Here is a 23,180-nt window from a genome sequence, read left to right as displayed (position 1 = left end):
GTAGGGAAATGTATGCAGCATTATCTTCGATAGAGGTTTCAACAAGAATGTGGCGTCGACATTAACGGTGAACAAGTGGAGCATCACGAGTTAGAGATATCTCTAGCCATATTATCTAACATGGTTGAAGAAGGAGAACAAGATCAACATGGACAGGACGTTTCATGTGAAGTTTTCGATTTAGAGCTAGTTGTATAATCATGTTTGGTGCGATGTGGTGTTCATGGATGTCTGTCATCATTTGTTGGGGAGATTGTGGTAATATGATCGCAAGACTCAACATGATGGGTATGAGAACAACTAATCATTCACCAAAGATGACAAACACATAGTCCTTCTGCCTTCTGTAGAGTTAGAGATTACATGTGCTATTGCCAATAGTAAAGCATTAGGAGGATCAACCTTAGTGATGACAAATGACTGTGAGAGAGAAGAGTCGATAGCTGACATAGGACAACCAATATAGAGAGAGACTCAGTACATCCTATTTGTTATCTTACCACTCTGACCACCGCCATTTAATGAGATTCATATTGTTCTCACCTCAGATCAGGTTGAACCAACCTTGGGTTGCTTTTGGAGAATTCAACAGAATACACTTGGCATAGACTCACTGTTTAGCTCAACAGGGTATCCCAGGTGGTTGGATCGATATGTATGTTTGCTCGCAAATGAGAATAACTCTTCGGGTGAGACAGTGCAGTTGCCAATGGGATTCAGGTGCTTCTCAAACAGCCGTCGGAGACCCCTCAACCCTGGAAGACTACAACAACTCATCTACTTTCAACATGCAAATAGAAGCTTCAACGCAATCCTGATAGATTGATGCAGTACCTTTCCCTTTCCCACACATAATTTTCGTGGTACTGTAGGTGCTATTGTACCGTGGGATTCAATGTCGCGTGAATCGGGCTGGAGAAACAGTTTTGTTTTTTTTATGCTTTCTTTCCTATTTTTTTTTAATTTTTTTGTCTTTTCCTATATATGTGTTGTGTTAGGGTTTGAAAGTCGATTTTTTTGGTGTTTTCTATCAGGATAGCCTCAGGCATCCAGAGTTTCTTCTTCTAGGGTTGTATCCTAAGGCGAAAATGTGTTTTGTCTGTAACTCATGCATGGTGGTGATGCCCTTCCAAGGGATTGAGTGGGGCTCCGATTGTAGCTCGTACCTGAGGGAGTATTTATCCTTACTCAATTCCTTCACAACTTTTCCAGCCTTTGCCATTGCCTTCCCCTCCATTTCTTCGTTTTCCTTTCATTCAAAACCCTCTCCCTTTGCCGCTGCCCCTATTTCCTCTCTTGCTTCTTTTTTTTCGACCATTGTCCAGCCCACCGTACTTGCCGTGGCCGCTCAGGCTAGCAACCTTGCTGCCTTTTTCCTACTGCCACTCTGCCACCTATTTCATTCATTCTAGCCACCCCCTCGTTGCCGCAACTCTGGGACAACACTCCTCTTGTTGTCCTACAGTCCACCCTTCCTCTTCGCCGCCCCTTGCTGTATTAGTCTTCCCCTTGTTGCGAATATGGAAATCGGCCCACTGTTTAAATTGACATTCTCATGTTTGACAACAAATTGGATTTGATACTCAAAATTAATGGCTGAATTAATTGCTCTTAATTCCCATGATTTGCTGCAGAAAAGAAAATGAAATAATTAATGAGCTTCATTAATTATTTGATTAATTCCTTAACGGATGTAATGATATGATAAAATTAATAAATAGACATGTTAGCTCCCCTATAATCTCTCTCGGGATTTGGTTTCTCTCCGACATTTCTTCTTCTTGATTGTGGCTCTCGGGTAAAGAGAAGGAGAGGAGAGAGAAGAGAGGAGAGAGGAGAGAGGAGAGAGAGAGAGATTGATCTTTCTTGTAAGCATCGAGACGATCGACGGGTGTAATCCTCGAGCAATAAAATCCTCTGCAGCTCTGGGGACGTAGACAATTTGTCGAATCACGTAAGTCTATGTGTTTCCGTTGTGTTTTCTGTTTTGCGTTTTTCTCGATCCAATTTTTTGTTTTATTGCGTCGTTTTTCACAACAACTGGTATCAAAAGTCATGTTCAGATATGATGGAAAGCGATGGCCAGAGATGATGTGATGATATCGGGGATCGAGAAGTTTAATGACACTGATTTTAGTTAGTGAATGATGCATATAGAGGATTGTATGACAAGTGTGTGTACCGGGTGTAGACTGCGCCGGATGGCAGTAAGAGATACAATGCTATACTTGTTGAAAAGAATTTTAAGCAGAGACAAGATATTGCCCATGCTGTGAGAGTTGTATGCAAATGTAGGAGTAACCCAGGAAAGTGCTTGGAGGTACAAGACTATGTTAACGCTGATATGTCAACTAAGGATGTTACTTTTGAGAAATTGATGTTGTGTTCGGCTTCAGTTGGTCTTCTAGCATGAAAAAATAAGTTTTGAGTTGTAGAGATAGAGGATATCACGTTTGAAGAAAAGGACAACGCAGCCAGTGGATGATGCAACCATTGTACCAGTCTTCAAGTGGGAGATTTGTTATGAATATGGAAACCGGTCCACTGTTCAAATTAACATTTTATCATGTTTGGTAGCAAATTATATTTGATACTCGAAATTAATTGCTCTTAATTTTTTGTATGATTTGCTGCAGAAGAGAAAAAAAAATTAACAGACTTCATTAATTATTTGATTTATTCTTTAATAGGCCTAATGACATGATGAAATTAATAAATAGGCATGTTGACTCTCTTTGTAATATCTCTCGGGATTTGGTTTTCCTCCGACGTTTCTTCTTGATTGTGGCTCTCGGGTAGAGAGGATGAAAGAGGAGAAGAGAGAGGAGAGAGAGAGAGATTGTTCTTTCTTGTATTCGTCGAGTGTAATCCTTGAGTAATAAAATCCTCTGCAGCTCCATGGACGTAGACAATTTTCCGAACCACGTAAATATGTGTTTCTACTATGTTTTTCTTTTCAGCATTTTTCTCGATCCGATTTTTCACTTTATTGCCGTATTTTTTCACAACACCCTTTGGTTGCAACTGTTGTTCTATGCCCTCCATTTCATTGCCAATGAAATTCTAGCCTCTTTATTTGCTGTCTCAGCTACCCAGCCGACTGCCACCTTCATTAGATCGAGCCCTAGTGTGAGTTTTGTCTCTGTTTTGTTATTATTTCCCTTCCCAGTGTGTTTGGTCGTATCCATCTATTTCTTTTTAGTAAGTAACATTTGCTTTTTCTTATTGTAGTTTGGGTTAAATCCGGTATCATTTACTTCCCCATCTATTTTTTTCATTTTGTTGCAGTTTCTGTTGTGTATTTTTTGAAAATATAATTAGCTATAAACCATTCCTGATCGAAGCTATTTCAACTGTGTTTAGTTGTTGGCATGTTCCGTTTTCAAGTATGCTTTGTCAAGAGAAAATTGACAGAAAAAGCTGGGGGGATGTTTTAAGAGAACTGTCATGAGCTACACACTTATTTGGACCTAGAAAATCCTTCAAAAATAATGTGCTTAGTGGCATGATACAATTTCGCATTGCGTGATTCTAGAATTTCCTGATAGATCTTTCCTTCATTTTGTTAAAATTTTCTTGTTAGTCATATGAAAGCCTTCACATATGTCTATGGTGTTGTGAAAAACGACAATAAAGTAAAAAATGGAACGAGTAAAATTGCACACAGAGAAAAAATATCAGAGCGACATACGGATTTACGTGGTTCGACAAATTTGTCTATATCCACGGAGCTGCAGCTGCAGAAGATTTATTTAGATTTATTTCTTTGAGGAATTACACTATCGAGCGTCTCGACGTTTACAAGAAAATCTCTATTTTATTCTCCCTTCTCTCTCTCTTCCTCTATCTTAGCTCTCAAGATGATTTTGTTTGGTCTTGCTTGGTTTGCATTTCTTTTAAACCAAAAGAGACTATTTATAGAAACCATGTGAGCGGTAGGTGAGGGGTAGGTGAGATAGGGTAAGTGGGATGTATGTGGGTGTAATAGATGAGCGGTAGGTGAGATACTTAATTAAGAAACTAATTAAATTTGGTGGACCGGGTCCACATTACCCAACAATTCTCCCACTTGAAGACTGGAACACTGGATGCATCAACTACTAGCTGCATCATTTACTAGCTGTATCGACCTTTTCCTCAAACATGATATCCTCCACTTCTGCAACTCAAAACCCCTGTCTTCATGCCAGAAGACCAGCTGAAGTTAAGCACAACTTCAACTTCTCACGAGTAACACCCTCAATTGACATATCACCGTCAACGTAGCCTCGTATCACCAAGTTCTTTCCTAGGTTACTCTTGTATCTGCTTACAACTCCCACTGCATGAGCAATATCCTGTCCCCGTTGAAAACCCTTTTCAACAAGTCCAGCTTTATACCTCTTACTGCCGCCAGACACAGTCTTCACTTGGTACACCTATTTGCTGTGCAATGCATTCTTCCTTAGTGAAAGTTCTGTCAGCTTTCAAGTCTGATTCCCTGACAGAGAATCCGTCTCTTTCTTCGTCTCTTTCTTCGTGGTCAGCTCCCACTTGCTCGAATTCTTATCTTGCAAGATTTCTTCGTAACTCTGTGTTTCTCTACCATTTGTCTGTACAAGGTCTGGTTTTCCTGCCTTTGGCGCTCTGCCACTTTTCAGGAAATGAGCATTCTTTTGCTTCCCCATAATGCACCTGACTCATGTTTCCACGCCTGAGTCAACCTGTAGTCATATATAGTGTGTCAGTTTTCTTACCCCAAGTCATTACTAATGCTCATTTGGTAATCTTCCAGATGCTATCTGAGAACACCACTGAATGACCACCCTCATTGAGCTGCCCAACAGAGATGAGATTTTTCAACTCAGAAACGTGCCTGACCTTTTGCAATATCAACGTCTCCCATCCCCACCACGTCCAGAGCTTTTCCATCAGCCAGATGTACCTTCCCAAAGTTACCTGCAATATAATTCCGCATTAACTCCCGACAGGAAGATGTATAGAAGGAAGCCCCTGAATCCAATATCCAGTCATCAATAGAACTGTGAACTGCTAGCAATAATGTATCATGAATTTCTTCAGTTACAACATTAGCATCATCATTCTCCTTCTTTTTAAGATTCCTGCAGTTTCTTTTGATGTGGTCAACCTTGCCACAATTCCAACAGGTTGCCTGCTGACCAGACTTTGATTTTGATCATCCTCTCTTTGAGTTCCTGTCATGTGATCTCCCTCTGGAATCAACATTCAGCGTTGAACTTGAACACGAGACCTCGCCAGAATCCTTCTTGCGCACATCCTCAGCCAAAACCAAATCACGAATATCATTATATTTCAGCTTAGATTTAGCTGTAGAACTGCTAATTGTCATCCTCATGGCTTCCCAGCTATTTGACAATGATGTTAACAATATCAGACACGTATCTCATCATCAAAATCAATTTCAACAGACGATAATTGATTTGTGATAGTGTTGAAATCATTTAGGTATTGAGCAACAGATACACCTTCTACCATCTTCAAGTTGAATAACTTTTTCATCAAATGCAACTTATTATTCGTCGATAGCTTTTGATACATACCTGATAAAACCATCATGAGATCTGCAATAGTCCTCTCCTTGATGACGTTGTGGGCACCGATCTCGACAGGGTTAATCGTATAACCCCGAAAAACTGTCGATCCAACAGATTCCATTCCGTCTTGTCCCTCTTTTCTGGTCGCTTTTCCAATAACGGAAGATGGGAGTTTCTTTTCATAGAGGAAGTCCTTTATTTGCATCATCTAGTAAGTAAAATCTGTGTCATTGAACTTCTCGATCCCCGATGTCATCATTTCGTCTCCATCCATTGTTCTTCCTTAGATTCGAACCCAAAGCTCTGATACCAGTTGTGAAAAACGACGACAATAAAGTAAAAAAATGGAACCAGTAAAATTGCACACAGAGAAAAAATACCAGAGCGAAACAGATTTACGTGGTTCGACAAATTTGTCTACGTCCATGGAGCTGCAGAGGATTTATTTCTTTGATGAATTACACCGTCGAGTGCCTCGACATTTACAAGAAAATCTTTATTTTCTTCTCTCCCTTCCTCTCTCTCTCTTCCTCTCTTTCTCTTAGCTCTCAAGATGACTTGGCTTGGTCTTGCTTGACTTGCATTTCCTTTAAACCAAAAGAGATTATTTATAAAAACCATGAGAGTGGTAGGTGGGAGGTAGGTGAGCGGTAGGTGGGATATGTTAGGTGAGCGGTATGTGGGTGTGGTAGGTGAGCGGTAGGTGAGATACTTAATTAAGAAGCTAATTAAATTTGGTGGATCGGGTCTCCACATTACCCAACATAGGGTTATATTTTGCTGAAGTTGTTTATTAAATATATAGAAAATAATGGTACCTCAATCTACACTTCCCTTAAATTCATAAATTATTTGTGTTCATACTGCACAATTTATTTTCTAATTCTTTTTAAATTTTATCATATCCTTATACTTTTTGGTGCTTCACTTTTGGAATAATGGCTAAATTGTTTCTTCAATTTCAGATGATGGAGATGACAATTTAATAGTAGGTCTCGCTGTTGATAAAAGTTCATTGTATGAGAAAATTAAGATACAGAGAGACTTGGAGTTCAAAGAACTTCCACCACGATGTATTCTCTTGTGTCTTACTTGTGATGGAAAGCTTACGTTGAATCATGCTGCTTGGTAAATTAATAAATTCATATGTAGTAATTTCACTATCAAGATAATTATTGCTTTAGTAAAGGACTAGCTTTCAAATGAATGAAATTTTGTTGGCCTCAATTCTCTTTAAGTCACTGTGGTACCTACCATCTAATGCAGGGTTTCTGAACCTTCTGATTTGCCAATGACGGTTTCCCACCATGGTGACAATATTGTGAACAAGGGATTTTGCACTGTAAGTTCAGCTGAAAGTGAGTTGGACGTGACTACCTCAAGGCTGAATGATGGCCAAGATGCTGCCATTACAGATAAGATGCATCCTATCCCTGGTAAGCCTGATATAGGTGCAAGTGGGTGTAGGAGCTGATTAGATCTACTTATTATGATTTCTTCTTTGGCACCGTTGTTCTTTTCACTATCTCAAAATTTAGAAGTTTTCAATATTTGTATTATTTCTTCTTTAGAATGTTAATATGTTTCATCAGGTGGCAAAATGGGGGGTGACTCATTGATGGTTAAAGGGGCTGGGGCTGGTAAAATTCTTGGTTCTGCTAATACTGCGGGATCTACTTTTGGTTCAAAAACAGCTCAGAAGAACTTTGTTTTAGATGGCTCAAATTCAAGTGTCTCGTCTGCTGTAGAAGGAACCGAGGCCAGTAGAAGTCTTGGTTCAACTATAAAGGATGGAACTTCATTTTCGTCACAAATTGTAATGCCAATGCCCTTTGCCGTTGATGCAGCAGCTGCAAAGCCTTCATTATCAACTCCTGGTAAATCAAATTCGGCTGGAATGATCAATAAAGTACCATTTTCTCCTCCAAGTAATTCTCCAGCCAATTTTCCTCCTTTTAGCAAGCCATTTGGTACGCCGAAATCATTAGAAAATGTCAATCAGAGTGGCATGCAAAACCCATCAACTAAGTCAGTATACCCAGGGTCAGCATCCATCCTCCACAGCTCATCGCTAGCCGCTTCAGCAAAGTTGCCTGGCTCTGCGCAACAGCTCCTTGCTAATTCCACATCTTTCAAGCCTTATCAGAGATTGGAATCTGAACCACAAATTTCTAAGCAGTTTTACAATGTAAGAAACCTCAGTAATGTTGTTTGCTTTAGCTTTATATTTATTTTGCAGTATTTTTCAACGAATATTTCCTTCATTATTATATTCATTATCGACATGCTTTGATGTCAAGCTGACTGAGTTGCACTTGAATTGATAGCAATGATCAATACATTATGGTCATAAAACCTTCTTGGGTTTTATTTCAAAGGAATATCCAACCGATTCATTTAGTGCTTGTTTTTTAAGTGATGTAATGGTTCTTGATAAGTTTTTAACTGCCACTTTTGCTCTACAAATTCATAGCTTATAATTGAAAGTTCTGCTGTAAGGTCATGGGTGTAGTTCACTTTCGCAAACCTTAAAATATCTCCTATTCAATATTATTTATTGTTCAGATAAAGAAAACTGCATTTGGTGTATAACTCTTTGTAAAAACTCAAACTCTCTCCCATCGAGATATTGTCCACTTTGGCTTGATGGCTTCACAGTTTTGTCTCTTTGTTGTAACTTCCTAGGTGATCACCCATCCAAATAGTGCTCTCATGTGAGCACACCTAACTTTTGGAGATTCTGATAAAATTCCACCATACATCATTAGACACCTCATATGCTTATGGGTTCACAATCCCACACTTAAACAACTGATGTCCTTATCAGTGCTCTAAACCCATAATCATCCACCAGGCGGAAAGGATTTTAGAGGTGACCCCTACAAATTCAAGTGATTGCTCTCACCATGTAGCATTTTATCATATCTTGGGTTCAAGAGGTGGTCTGGATGGTCTAGAACTTTGTTATGTATGCCACTTAGTTCCTATCTTCGGGCTGGTGTAACGCTTTGATACTCTAAGTATATTGTCCGCTTTGGCCTAATGGCCTCACAGTTTTGCCCCGTTTGTGTAACTTCCCAAGTAGTCACCCATCCCAGGAGTGCTCCCATACAAGCACACTTAACTTTGGTGTTTATGATGAAATTCTACTATTACACCACAAGATGCCTCAATGTTTAAGAGGTAAGCTTCAATCTACTTAAGAAGTTTCACAATTTCCCCCACTTTGGTAACTGACATTTTTGTGAGTGCTCTAAACCCATAATTATCCACCAAGCAAATATGATTCTAAAGGTGAACCCTATAGATTCAAGAGGTGGCTCTCACCATGTAACACTTTGTCCCATCTTGGGTTTAAGAATTGGCTTCCATGGCGCGACACTTTGTTCTGTATGACACTTAGTTCGCATCTTCAGGTTGGTGCAATGCTTTGATACCATTTGTATTAGCTTGAACTCACACCCATTCAGATATTGTCCACTCCGACCTGATCGCCTTACGATTTAGCTTCATTGGTGTAACATCCCGGGGGTCACCCATCCTAGGAGTGCTCCCATGCAAGCACGCTTAAATATGGAGTTTTGATGAATTCCACCATTACTCCAAAAGGAACGTCGATGTTTAATAGCTTAGCTTCAATCTACTTTTCACGCTCTTGAATTCATCTAGTATTTTTGCCTGTTCCGTTAATGAGCTAATTTGTTCCTCTTTAGCTTCGTTTTATTAGCATGCTCTATTATTTTAACCTGCCATATTTTTTTATTTTGGATATTGGATATTATATAGAAAAGTCTTCTTCCCATAAATTTTGGCAGTGTTCAAAATTGCACAAGGCTACTTTTTGTTACCTGCAAATAAATGCAGTTCAGCGGATACTTTTCCCAGTATTAATGGCAGCTATGTTCAGGTTTTACTTCTAAGTTCTCTCTTTCATCGTCTTTCCAGGTGAAGGATATGGCCAAGGAACTTGATGCCTTGCTATCTTCTATTGAATGTGAAGGTGGATTCAAGGATCTCTGTACCGTCCTTCAGGAAAAATCACTTTTAGAATTGGAAGCTGGTCTTGAAGATCTCTTAGAGCGGTTATTTGCTAATAGGGTATTCCATATCGTTCATCTTTGATGCATATCTGCACCTTGTTATATATGTTTGCATTATTGTTTTATTGCTGATATTGGTCTCTTTATTTTTCTTCACGTTTAGGACAAAATGGAATATCAACGTATGGAGATCCAACAGCTCTGTAATAAGATGTTGAAAGGTATTCGTCTCCTCTAGAAGTATCACATGATAATTTTTTATAGGAAGGATCTGCATTATTTATTGTTATAATATATTTCAACATTGCCTATATTCTTCTTTATTACATTTTCCATTGCTTGTTCTCTTTTATTTATATGTGCCCATTTGTTTTGTGCTAGGATGACAATCCCATAAAGATGTATCCTTTATAATTTTCTTTTATTTCTTTATGGTTTTAAAGTCATCACTCTCGATCCACCTACTAAATGATCTCCTCCAATGTTTGCTCCAACCTTCTTCAATCTAAGCTCATCGTTCCATGTTCAATGATCAGTTCTTCTTTGTTGACTACATTATCTTTTTTAGGGCCCAACTCATGACATCTTGTTTGACACTTTGGCTTTTAATGACCGTAACATATACTCATTATTATCCATCCTCTAGTCACATGCATCTTGTTATCTTATGTTAACACTCGCCTATTTGTAATATGATCCTTTCCTCTATTTGCACACATAGGAGATGAGCTTGAATGAGTTTTGTTGTGTGTTTGTGTTTGACTATTTTACTTTTTTTTGTTCATATTCAGTTTGTGTTTGAAATTATTCATGAATAATATGTTTGTGTTCGACTCATTTGAATTTGAACTGAATATGAGCCAATTTTAAATAAATAAAAGTAAATAAATAACGAACCAAATACATAGATGATTAAATGTCTATTCTATGCATTAATATATTTTCTAAAATTTTTTTTTTTTTGGGCTTTTAGATGGTTGAAAATTGTTATTATTGAACCTATCTTTGTATATGTTGAAAATGACTGGATGCAATTTAAATTAACACCATTATGTGGTTCCTAGAATATGTGTCTTATGGGGAGATAGTTGTGGAATGGTTCAAGAAGGAGAATATCGGAGGTTGATTGTGTTTGGAAGGATTAGTTGGCGAAAACTGTTATTGGACAACAGATTCGCCGTTGATAGGCAGTTGTCTCAGCCGAAAAAAGTGAGATGGATGATGAATTGGCACGACACGGAGGTCGAAGAGGTTCACTTCTGTTCATGCACAAGCTACAGACACATCATTTGCAAAAAGACACATCATTTGCAAAAGGAAGATGATACAACACTATTTAAGGTAGAAATAGAGATTTCAATTTTCAAATACTCAAATCAGAGTAAAAGTGTGAAAAAATGGAAATTAACAAGAAATAAATAATTCCGCCATAGAAAATAACCTAATTAGAAATAGGAAAATTTGAAAAAAGTCAAAAGGAAAAAAATGTGAATAGTTGAAAGTCGGCGAACCCGTTCCCATGAAATTACTCCCGGATTGAAAGGCTACACGGGTCAATTCCTACAAACATGGAATCCCGACAATCATGAAATTCCACAGTTGCGGGATTTAGATCACGCTTTCACTTCGCGCCAGTGATTTCGCTTTGGCTCCCTCGTCTCCAACATCATCCCGCACCATAAATTTTAATGATTAAGTGACTATTCTATGCATATGATATGTATAGACATAATATGTTATTAATGTTTTAGTTATTAAAAGTATCGCATTGAAATAAAGCAAAAGGGAACCATTATGCATCATATTGTGTTTATCGTTTTGAAAACATTTGTTTCACTTGACTTGCTAACAAGGTGATTAAACATTCAGATGAATGTTATTTATAGGAAGGTGGACATGTTTGTCCTGTAAACTTTCTATTATTTCATGTTTATGCGTATGCCTTGGGAAATGTAATATGTAAAACCCCTCTATTGTTAACCTATTCTATCTTACGGTTTAGGCCACTCATATGACTCTTGCGTCCGAAGGATGCCAAGGTTTCCATACTGCCCCCTAGATGTAAGCATGTTAAAGTTGTAAAGCATCCATTTATGAGAAGATATATCCATTCACAACTCATGTAAGGGTGATTCATTAAGGTTTGTATAAATTATAACTTACACATATTCATGTAAGTCTGCTTCATGAAAGGTTGCATCCATTCATTCACACCTCTTCATGAAACGTTGTATTTATCCGGTTGTACCTTCCTATAAGTTTGTTTAAGCACTAACCACATAAATATAGAAAGGGGAGGGATTTGTCACCTTAAGGCTATAAAATCCCCATGCCATGTTTTATATTTCATGCTTCCAGTTCTAGTAAAAATTCTCTTGATTGAAGGTTTTTATGCTTCCATCTAAGTAACTTGTCCTCTTCTCTAGGGGGAGCATCACTCCTTCAAGATGCTTCTCACTCTTTGTTATCATTCCTACCTTCTTCTTATGCTTATCTCTACTTTGATTCTTTTTTATTCATTTTAGAACTAAGAGGAAACATTGAGGTGGTTGGCGTAATAAATAGGAGAAGGTTTCTAGGGATATTTATGGTCAAGAAAATGAGATATTGTAAGTTTGGAGCTTATTGGCCATATTCTAGCCACCATCAGGTGGAAGTTTTTAGCCACTTTCTTTATTTGTTAAATATCAATAGATTATTCAATACTAATTATAATTTTGCTGAAATCATATTACTGGATGCTCTAAAGGTCTTTTGTCTTACGGTTGGAGGAATACCAAACAGTCATTCTCTCTAATATACACACTTAACTCGTTGCTAAGTTTATCTTCTACATCGACATCCTAACTAATATTCTAATGCATGCATATAATCCGTCAACTATTTATTTTTCTTTTGCAATGTCAAAAAAATCTTCATAGTTTAAAAAATGTGTTGCTGCATGTAGAGGTTGGTGAAGTTGCACTTACCATCTTTTATCCAAAATTTTAAAAATTCACTCGTCTTTATCACTATTGTTCAAACTAGCAACAATTGCTTCTTTTTTCCTATTCATAGCTTTATATATATAACCCGTCTGAGGTCTTATTTCTTCATCAATCAATTTAATATCTCAATATAGAGCCACTGATTTTGAGCTCATATACCTTAATTTTTCAAAAAGATTGTTTCTAAATAGTTTGTTGTGCTTGTTTTTCTTTAGCTTCCCTTGAATAAGGACCCAACATAAATTTCTCACATGTAATTTTTACCACAAATGTATTTGTTCTCATTGAAAATGATGTAATGTAAAAAAGGTAGTGGAGAACCGAGTCTTGGTAGGCATGACAAGTGATCTTTGATTTGTACATCTTATTAAGTCAATCAATCAGGGTTTTGAATAAATGAACCTTTATATAGTTACCGACTTATGAAAATGTTGTTGTAATCCTTGAATTTTAAAGATATATTTTATTATTAATCCAAACAATTAGCATTTCAAGGGGAAGTACTGGGCCAAATTTTGAAGGGCTATTTTAATTCCTTAGATTCTAAGTTAAAATATGTTTGAAACCATTTTGACTAAATAAAAATAATTATTTTATGTCTGCTAAGTACTTCGATTAGAATAAATACTAAAATATAAATAGTAATAGATGAACAATAATTGATGATTAAAATATATTTATAAATATTAGGATGGCTAAGATCTGAGATGAGTGCTCTAATCTTGTTGTTTTTTATTCCAAGTTATGCAATTATAAATGCCTTTATAATATGATTCTATATAAATTAATTTATAATATAACTCCAAGTTAACCTAAGCTTGCTAGGCCTACCAAATCGACTACCTGTGGAGCTTGTTCGGAAGTTGTGCGAGTGAGCAGCACTAGGATGCAACACGATGATGCATGAGCGACATACATTGGTACCACTCAAATGAAGCTTGTTGGGATGCCACACGAGTGAGTGGCACTATAGCGCAGTTCTCATAGAAGTGTTGGGACTTCGTGACGCGGGGGCATCAAAACTACTGATGTCCACATTATGTTAAAGTTCAATTTTTATGTTTCAGTTATTTGTTTTTATGTGTTTTTTTATTTGGATGGCAAGCTTGTAATAAGGGGTGCCCTAGTGCTTATAAATAAGTATTGTTTTATGAATAGGAGGATATTTTTTAGAATTGCGAATTTCTTTCATTTGGGAGGTTGGGCTACCCCGTTCATCTTCCTTGCAACTGTATCTTGGAGTTGGCGGTCCAGGTGGTGTCTTGTCATGTGTATTCTTGTGCTTCGTTTACATCAATAATATTCATTTTTTTCGGTTCTTTGTCTCCAGAAATTTTGCTGCAATTATTGATTATTGTTAAATTCTACAATCATACCTCTTTGTCGACACCACTTCGTGTGATTGAAAACCCTTGGGACGCTTTGTTAGAGTCGTCGTGATTCCATACAAGCGAGAGTTGTTGGGATGCCATGTTTGCGAGAGCCATGGGATGCCATGTGAGCAAAGAGCGAATAGAGCATTTGGATGGAGAGCTTCATGCATTGGTTCGCTAGTTTGCATTTGAGGATGTGACTTGGGTTGTGAAATCTTCACAAAAAAAAATTCTTTATTGCAGTTGTGTTGAAATTCTACAATCACACTTCTTTGCCAGTATCGCTTCGTCTAAGTGAAAGCCCTTGGGACACATCGTGAGAGCTGTTGACATGTCGTACAAGTGGGAGTTGTTGGATGCAATGCGAGCGAGAGCCATAGGATGTCGTGTGAGAGAGAGCCGTAGGATATCGTGTGAGCGAGCATTGGGATGGAGAGTTTCGTGCATTTGTTCTCTAGGTACCATGTGAACACTATAAAAATCAATTTACCACATGCTATAAGTGCAATGTATCTTGTGTCATTGCCCATGCATGACATAAATGACTTGTGCCATTTTGTTTTGTTGTGCCGTTCCACTTCATCTAGTTGGATTTAAGGGTGAGCGGCCAACGTCAAGGTATGTTCATGTCATTATCTAAAATGCACTAAATATGTGGAGAAAAGAACCAATGATGCAGCGAACCCATCAAAAGTGGATCTAACCATGCACAAACCTCACCGAGATCTTGCTATTTGAAATTTAAGGCGATGGAAGTCTTGTGCAGGAAAGGTAGGGTGGCGAGAATACTGTAACCTTCGTGAGGGGTGAGATAGGCAAGAAGGTCGAAGCCTTAGTTATACGCTAGAGCGGCAAGAACATTGAAACCTGGTGTCCTCTTTGTTCAAAACCTTGAAAGTTTGGTGTGTTGTAGGCACAGAAACTACAATGTTTTAAGCTTCTTGTGAGGGAAGAGCGACGATGAGGTTGAAATCTTTGTGTGAGGCACGAGGGACACAAACATTAAAATTGAGTGTCCTATTTTGTCGAAGCCTTCGTGTGTCTCATTGAAGGTGAGGCTGCTTTCTTTGATGAGTTGAAAGTGAGAATCACAGGAATAAGATTCCTTGTGTATGTTAAGCCAAATCGGGGGCCGTGAGCCTTTTGACATTTTTGTTAGAACTTATCACAATAGAACTAGTCAATTTAATCATTTGTTTTCTCAGCAGGAGCATTCGAGATGAAAATTAGCCAAAGAACAAGATCCACATAATCTTTATTTATAGTTATCTCCTTGAAATCAGAATCTTGTTTTACTCTTTTTAGTCATAGAAAAAAAAATTTTAATTTTTTTTAATAAGAGTCGAGCCTAAATGATTGTGTCATTTTATCTTATGCAGCAGTTTATTACTTAAAATACACCATCTTCTTTGATGCATTTTACGTTACATTTGTTCACTTATTTGTCCACTATATGCTTCTCGTTGATTAAGAAAGGAGAATATTCATCTTGATAGATGAATGACTTCAATGACATTATTTGAAAAAAAAGAGAGGCAAAAGCCTAATCCCACTTCCCCAAGTATTTTTTACCACATGTTTAGCCTAATTTCTTGTTAAGCAATATTACATTAGATATCTAACAATTTTATTGAAGTATCGGTGATACTTTGTGTCATAGCAGAAAGCTTTTATTACACATACTATATGACCCAGGGCTATGGAGGACCAACCGGTCCTTAAAGGGTGGGGGGCTGCCGCTCCTTCCTTTCGTTTTCTTCCTCCCCTTTCTCTCCATTTCATTTCCTTTCCTTTTCTTTTCTTTTTCTCCTTCCTAGCACCTTCCTATTATAAGTCTCTTCCAAATATGAAATCTGATTATTTTTATTGAAATTTGAAATCTGAAATTTTTCCTTTCCAAATATGAATTCCCCTCACTTACTCTGCCTAATATGAAATTTTGATTATCTTTATTCTTCCTTCTTATTTTAAACATTATCTAAAGAAGTCCTTATCCTCACTTTAAATAGGAGGTGATATGCTTAGAGTTTTCTTTGGTTTTTGTAGTGTTTGCTTTCAGATTTCCAGCGTGGAGTTCTTTTCCCTTTTGTAAGGTTGTATCCGAAGGAGGTGGTGGTGTTCCGCTATATTCTACTCCAAGGTGGTGATGTATCTTTTTTAATCCTTCTCCTCCACTCACCTTAGCCTCCGGCCTCCCATTACTTCATGACCCCACCCAACCGCCCTTCCCCAGTAGCATAATCCTGTTGTCCAGCTTCCCAGACTTCTTCCCAGCACCCAGCTGGCCTCCCCCAACATCATAACCTTGCTGTCCAGCTTCCCAGACTTCCTGCCAGCACCTAGCCGACCTTCCCTGCGGCACAACCTGCTGTCTAGCTCCAGCAGCCTTCATCCCAACCCCGACCACTACTGTCCTGCAACAAAGCCTGCTGTGCAACTCTCCATCATTGTCATCCCTGCAGTTCTGCACCTTCCCCTTGCTGCTACCGGCATTCCTTTGTTGCCTCACCGGCATCCCTTTGTTGCCTCCACTCTCGCCAACCATCCAGACCCGCCTAGTCGACCTCCACCGCCCATGGAATACAATTTAGAGGTGTTTGCTTATGTCGTTTATGTTTTGTGTTGTTATATTATGATGTATTGTGTTGCCCTTTCTCTACATCAATAAAAGTTTGCTTTGCATTTTCGGTCGAATTTCGTACTAGTTCCGGTATCACTATAATATAACTACCCCATAATTTTTCTTTTCTCTATTTGCAAGCTTATTTTTCTTTTCCTTGTAGTGTCTGCTAGACAAGTTTATATGGAGGGTATAGTTCAACAAGCTTCTGATCATAGATACTGGGCCTTTTGGAATAGCCAAAAATTGAGTCCCGCATTTGAAGCAAAACGGTCGCATATTTCAAATTTGAAGCAGGTCTTGATACTGTATTTCTTAAACTTAATTATTTCTAATTTAGAAATACTTGAACTTACTTGTACCCTTTTTTGAATCCAGAACTTGGCACATCAACTTATTGATCTAGAAAGACATTTCAATAATCTGGAGATTAATAGATTTGGTGAATATAACACGACTACTACTGGTTGGAGAGCTCCGTGTATCTCCACACCCTCAAGGTATGCTACCTCAAAGCTATTTTTCATCAGTACGTCGTACTGAAAACTATTGATCTATTTTTTATAGTTTCTCCTCTTATGAAGTAAAATTATAATGTCATATGAGTGACGTAGGGTGGTTATGGGTCTAGTGTTTTTAAATGCAAATCTTTGATGAGATGCATAATTAAATACAAAAAGATCAACAACTCTAAAATTTATTTAAAATATTTTGCTTTTATTCTGAAAATATTGGATACACTTTTTAATTCAAAAGGTGAGTTAATAGTCTTTAAAATCAAAATTTCACTAAGAAATGAAAATAAAATAACAGCAAAGGTCAACTTCACACTTTGAAAGAAATTTATTTCATATTTCACCTGACAAAAATCAATTTTATATGCAAAATCACGAACTAAATACATTAAAATGAGAAAACTGAGTAATTAATTGAAGGAAGAATCGAAACTCACACCAGTATAACGACTCTTCTTTGGAAATAGTTGTCCGCACCTGTGAAGCATTGGAGGAATGCATATAATACTAGAGGAAAGGGAAATTTATTTCACTATTGAATGTTCATTTTTATTTTACATGCCTTAAGAGTCCTATTTATAGGCCACAGACGACCCAAAACAAGAAACTCCTTTCTTTCAAAATTTATTCAATTACAATAGATTTCAATTCATTCTTCATCAATTGCAATAACAAAAATTCTTCCATAGAAAGGCAGAAAGCACACTTCCCAGTTACAGATGGGTGCACAAATTTCTATGTAGGGGAGATTTTTGGAACATAGGAATGTAACTGTCGAAAAAGAATAACACTTCACTCTAATTATCTTCTTTGCTTGTGTAATTTTAAGCTTTACTTTTGCTGCAATGAGAAGATTATGCACAGCTTTTTCATGCAAAAAAATAGTTTAGTAGAGAACGAATGTTTGGCAATATTAATTTCTGTTTTTTGAAATTAAGTTTGTTTTTTGGGGGAAATTGTGAAACAACTTAAAGTTGTTTTCCCTACTTTTCGTAACTTGCCTAACTGTTTTAAATTGTTTAGATTGCTCAGAATAATAAAATATTGGTTAGTTTAAATACAGTTAGTTATAATTCATTAGTATTTTGTTAGTATTAATTATGATAATTGAGACTGAATAATAAATCTAATCATAACTGGCCAGCAAAATTAATGAGTTCCTATTTACTAAGCTTAATTGATTAGGATTTTCATGAATTTTATTAACTTTTACTTTATGGGATTATGTGAATTGAACTCAGGATGCTTCTCAATAAGAAATTAGCTATTTATTATGGTTAAATAGAAAAACAATTAATATTTTAATAAAGATAATTTTTCAAAGTTTATATGAATAAAATTGTAATCACACTTGCTAGTCTGTGGGTTGGTTCTTTGTTTTAGATCTGTATTCATGGAAATGTTAAAACTGTGGGATATTGCTTGACATTAGTGAGTTTTATTTTTGCAGACGAGCTGACTCATTGCATAGTTTATACAGTACCGCAGACTCCCAACTTTTGGCAGCTGAGAAGCTCTCTAAACTCCTTTCAAAGCAGATGGCTGTGCTAAATATAAGCTCATCTACTCCTGAAAAGCGAAATATCACTAAAGAGTTATTTGAATCAATTGGCCTTGATCCCAAAACTGATGCTTTTGTGTCTCCAGATCTTAAAAGTTACAAGCATTCGCCATATTCTTCCAAGCGAACTTTGCCCTCATCAGCAACTACCGTGAAGGAACTGTCCTTGAATCATGCTCCTATGAAAGCTAATGAATTCGAGTCTACGAGAAGGAAAAGAGACTTACTTGACAAGGTAATTTTTCTCAGCATTATCTATTTTAAATTTATAATAATTTCATACATTAAACAATTCCTATGTATTTACATATGTAACACCTAAACTTCTATTTTTACATATGCATGCCACCATACCTATGCATGAAAAGATATATATCACTTTTTAAAAGTTAAAATTGTGGTACTTTTGATGTGATATGAGAGATTTGGACGGTATAAATGTAAAAAGTAAAGTTTAGGTGCTAAATGTAAGTACATAAGAATTGGGCGGCATGTATATAGTTGGGCCAATTGGCTTCTTGAACTCATATTATTCCTCTCTTTGATGTGAGCAATGGTGGGGCATGAAGGTGGAAAGAGTAGGGGAAAATTAAAATTTTGGCATGAAATGACATTCCCATGTAAAATTACAAAAAATATGTGATTTTTTTCATCAGAGTTGGTCACAATTTGAACCTTCAAGAACCACAGTTAAAAGGACTTCAAATAAGGAACAGGTTAGATCAAACTTAGATATAGCATTCAGACAAGCTAAAGGGGTCTTTGACTCTCAAGTGAAGGCCTTCGACGTCGCCCAGAAGTCTGGCATGAACAATGTTTTGAGAGCCTCTTCTGCAGCCTCTGATTCTCAGAAACAAGTCATTGGCGTCACCAAACGATCAAGTAATGGAACTGCGCCATTTCTATCAAACACAAAATTTAGCAATTCTAACTCTCAATCCATTGAAGAGTCTCCAATTAAAGGTAAAAACTTTAAGATTCTTCAATTTACTCTAAATATTTACATGAGTTTATTTTAGTTTCAGAGTTTATAAAAGTGTTATATTAATTTTCAGACTATTTTATTGGGGGCTAAAATAATCCTCATTAGAGACTATTTCAGTCCATAATAAAAGAATCCAAGGACTAAATTGACACTTTTATAAACTCTAGAACTAGAATGTCTAAAACTACAAAAAGTCAAGGGATCATTTTGACACTTTGTCGGTCCTTTTTGCACTCTGTAACCGGTACCTAGGAGCTTAGCATATGCTGCACAAAATTTAGGCTTACAGTTTCATTCTCATTTCTACCACTCACCGCCGTATTTAGGTGTTCAAGAGAAATCTTCCAACAAAGCAACTGATTCCCAGTCCAAACTCATATTTAAATGGGCGAAAGATCCTTCAGATCTACCTTCCAAACCCAATACAAGTTTGAGTTCAACTTCTTCACTGGTCTCTCAAAGTGCCGGAACTCAGCCATTCTCCTTGGCAGCATCATCAATATTTAGCAAGTCTAGTAGCAACCAAGACGAGAAATTTGGTTCGCCATTTATGTTGAACATAAGTGCATCATCCACATCGAACAATTCAAGTAACGTTGCAGTGAAAACGGGTTCAGTGTCCAAACCAACATCTGTTTCTTCCCACTTGAAATTCTCTGGCACTTCTTCACCTTTGAAGCTTGCTTCTGCAGCTGAGACTGGAGGTCAATTAAATCAGGAAACCAGCCCAAAAAATAAAGCGGATATTCGAGCAAGTTCAGCACAAACAAGCACCAAAAACTCAACAGTTAGGCCAAGTACTTCAACAGCATCCATAACACAGTTTACTGCTTCAGCAACCTCCTCTGGTCTTCCATCCTTCCAGTTTGTAAACTCTTCACCGTCAAATATTTTCTCGTCACCGATCAAATCTAATGAACTCAGCTTCAAGTCCATGCCATCTCTGGCAAGGCTAAATCCATCTGAGGATTCTAAAATTGGTTCTGAATTTGAACAAGCGACGACAAAATCAACTAATAAGGCAGCTGGGGATGATCCACCAAAGGAGCTTAGTTCTCTTACCAGTAAAATTAGTTCAGTAGCAACAAAAGAGACATCACAGGCTTCTGTTGGTGGTTTTTTTCCTCTTGAAAAGGAAGTTGGTTTACATTCATCCATCGACAACAATTTGGGGATGGGAAATACTAATAATTCTAAGTTGCAACATATTACATCACAGATTCCGCCTCTGATAAAGGAGTTTAGTCTGCCTTCGGTAACCAATGTAAGTACATCACCTGCTGCATCTGGTTTTATATCAGTGGTTGAGTCTGCCATGGCAGTGACCTCAGAGAAAGATGAATCCTTGGATGCTAACCTTTCCCAAGAGGATGAGATGGAAGAGGAAGCTCTAGAGACCAATACCATGCCGAACTTGCAATCACTTGGTGGTTTTTCTCTGCAATCTGCCCCTACCTCCAATGCCCAAAAACCAAATCCTTTTGGCAGTTCATTTTTGCCGGCTAGCGCAGGCAGTGCTACTCCTCAGCTTTCATGGAGTTCATCTCCGGGGCAGCTCTTTCGCCCTCCTTCTTTCAATCTCCCAGAATCTCAATCTCAACAGTTGCCTCAGTCTACCGGTTCGAGTTCGTTAATTGGAGGTCTTTCCAGTGGATTTAGTGGCTTTGGACAGCCAGCGCAGCTTGGAGCCGGGCAACAGGCACTTGGTTCGGTTCTTGGTTCATTCGGGCAGTCACGACAGCTTGGTACTGGTTTGCCAGGGTTTGGCTTTGCTTCAGCTGCTGGAAGTGGTGTAGGCATCTCTAATGCTGGTGGCTTTGCTGGTGCTGCCACTGGAGGTGGCTTTGCTGGTGGTGGTTTTGCCGGTGCTGCCACTGGCAACGGTGGTTTTGCCGGTGGTGGCTTTGCTGGTGCTGCGACTGGCGGTGGTTTTGCCGGCGGTGGCTTTGCTGGTGTGGCCTCCAATATTGGTGGATTTGCTGGCGCTGGTGCTGGTGGAGGATTTGCCGGTGCTGGTCCTTTTAGTGGAGGATTTGCTGCTGCTGGTACTGGAAGTGGTTTTGGAGGTGCTAGCTCCAGTGGCGCTTTTGCAACAGGTAACATTTTTTTTTCTTCCATCCTCCGTTGACATTTCCCTTTAATAAAGAAATTTAGGGGCATTTACATACATAACACCCAATTCCTATGTATTTGCATATTCAACTTTTAAACTTTACTTTTTTATATTTATACCAGCCAAATCTTTGATTTCACATAAATGAATACCACCTTTTTAACTTTTAAAAAATGAAATGCACCTTTTCATGCATAAATATGTATTTAAAAATTTAAGTTTAGTTGTTAGATATGTAAATACATAGGAATTGAGTGGTTTTTTATGTAAATCTTCCAAGAAATCTTTGGATTGGTTTCCCTGACCATAAGGTTGCTCAGGATGAAGCTCAAATTCATCAAGTTAGCTTTGTGAAGACTGCAGCAACTAATCAAAATCTGTATTGTGCTCATCTCAAAGCAAATTTGATAGCTTTAAAACTCATCCTAGTCAAAATTTTGGCTGGGATATTGATATGATCCGACCTCAAAATTGGTACATTTTTCCACACAAGTTATTGCAAATATAATATTCCTTCAATAAATTAAACAACTCAACAAAAATATAATGTTAAACACCCAAAATTCGAGAGTTAGGTGATCTCTCTCAATTCCTATAATTCGAGAGGTAGGAAATCTCTCCCTTAGACATAAAAAAGACAAATTTGCCCTTAGCCTGGGTGCCAACGGAAGAGATATCTTTACCTAATTTTTCTATTATTTAATAAGGGCATTGACATACATACCACCTAATTTTTATGTATTTACATATCTAAAATCTAAACTTTACATTTTATATTGTTGCCACCCAAATCTTTCATATCACATGAAAAATACCTCCACTCTACTTCCAAAAAGTGAAATACACCTTTTCATGCATAGGTAAGTTGGCATGTATGTAAAAATTGAAAGTTTTAGTGTTAGATATGTAAATACATAGGAATTACGTGGTATTTATTTAAAACCTCCTATTTTTATATGATTCTCGTTCCAAAAAAAAATATTTACATGCATACCACTCAATTCCTATGTATTTACATATCTAACACAAATCTTCAATTTTTACATTCATTCCACTTTATCTATGCATGAAAAGGTATATTTCACTTTTTAAAAGTTAAAATAGTGGCATTTTTTATGTGATATGAAAGATTTTGATGGTATAAATGTAAAAAGTAAAGTTTAGGTGTTTATATGTAAATGAATAGGAATTGGGTGGCATGTATGTGAATGCCCCCTAAAAAAATCTTGTCATTATATCCTGTCCAACTCATTTCCCAACCAATTTTAAATAACTTCTTCTATTTTCACAGGAAGATTTACATACACACCACTTAATTTCTATGTATTTACATAGCTAACACCCAACTTCAGTTTGTACATACGGGCCACCTTACCTATTAATGAAAAGCTATATTTCACTTTTAAAAGTAAAAAATGTGACATTTTTTAT

The 23,180-nt window shown here is 37.3% G+C and overlaps 1 protein-coding gene across 1 annotated transcript in view; it reads left to right on the top strand.

The window, feature by feature from the left end:
* LOC110037380 (nuclear pore complex protein NUP214) overlaps positions 1-23,180 on the top strand; it is a 45,429-nt gene that overhangs the window by 21,354 nt on the left and 895 nt on the right. Inside the window, exons 8-17 of the mRNA XM_020742014.1 lie at positions 6,521-6,683; positions 6,822-6,991; positions 7,148-7,743; positions 9,501-9,653; positions 9,759-9,816; positions 16,739-16,872; positions 16,954-17,075; positions 18,541-18,886; positions 19,308-19,614; positions 19,963-21,732. Of these exons, the coding sequence (XP_020597673.1) occupies positions 6,521-6,683; positions 6,822-6,991; positions 7,148-7,743; positions 9,501-9,653; positions 9,759-9,816; positions 16,739-16,872; positions 16,954-17,075; positions 18,541-18,886; positions 19,308-19,614; positions 19,963-21,732 (3,819 nt within the window). The remainder of the gene's footprint in view (positions 1-6,520; positions 6,684-6,821; positions 6,992-7,147; positions 7,744-9,500; positions 9,654-9,758; positions 9,817-16,738; positions 16,873-16,953; positions 17,076-18,540; positions 18,887-19,307; positions 19,615-19,962; positions 21,733-23,180) is intronic.

The sequence above is a fragment of the Phalaenopsis equestris genome, unplaced genomic scaffold (assembly GCF_001263595.1).
Source record: "Phalaenopsis equestris unplaced genomic scaffold, ASM126359v1 Scaffold219149, whole genome shotgun sequence".
Taxonomy (NCBI): Eukaryota; Viridiplantae; Streptophyta; class Magnoliopsida; order Asparagales; family Orchidaceae; genus Phalaenopsis; species Phalaenopsis equestris.
This window is presented reverse-complemented; position numbering and strand designations above follow the sequence as displayed.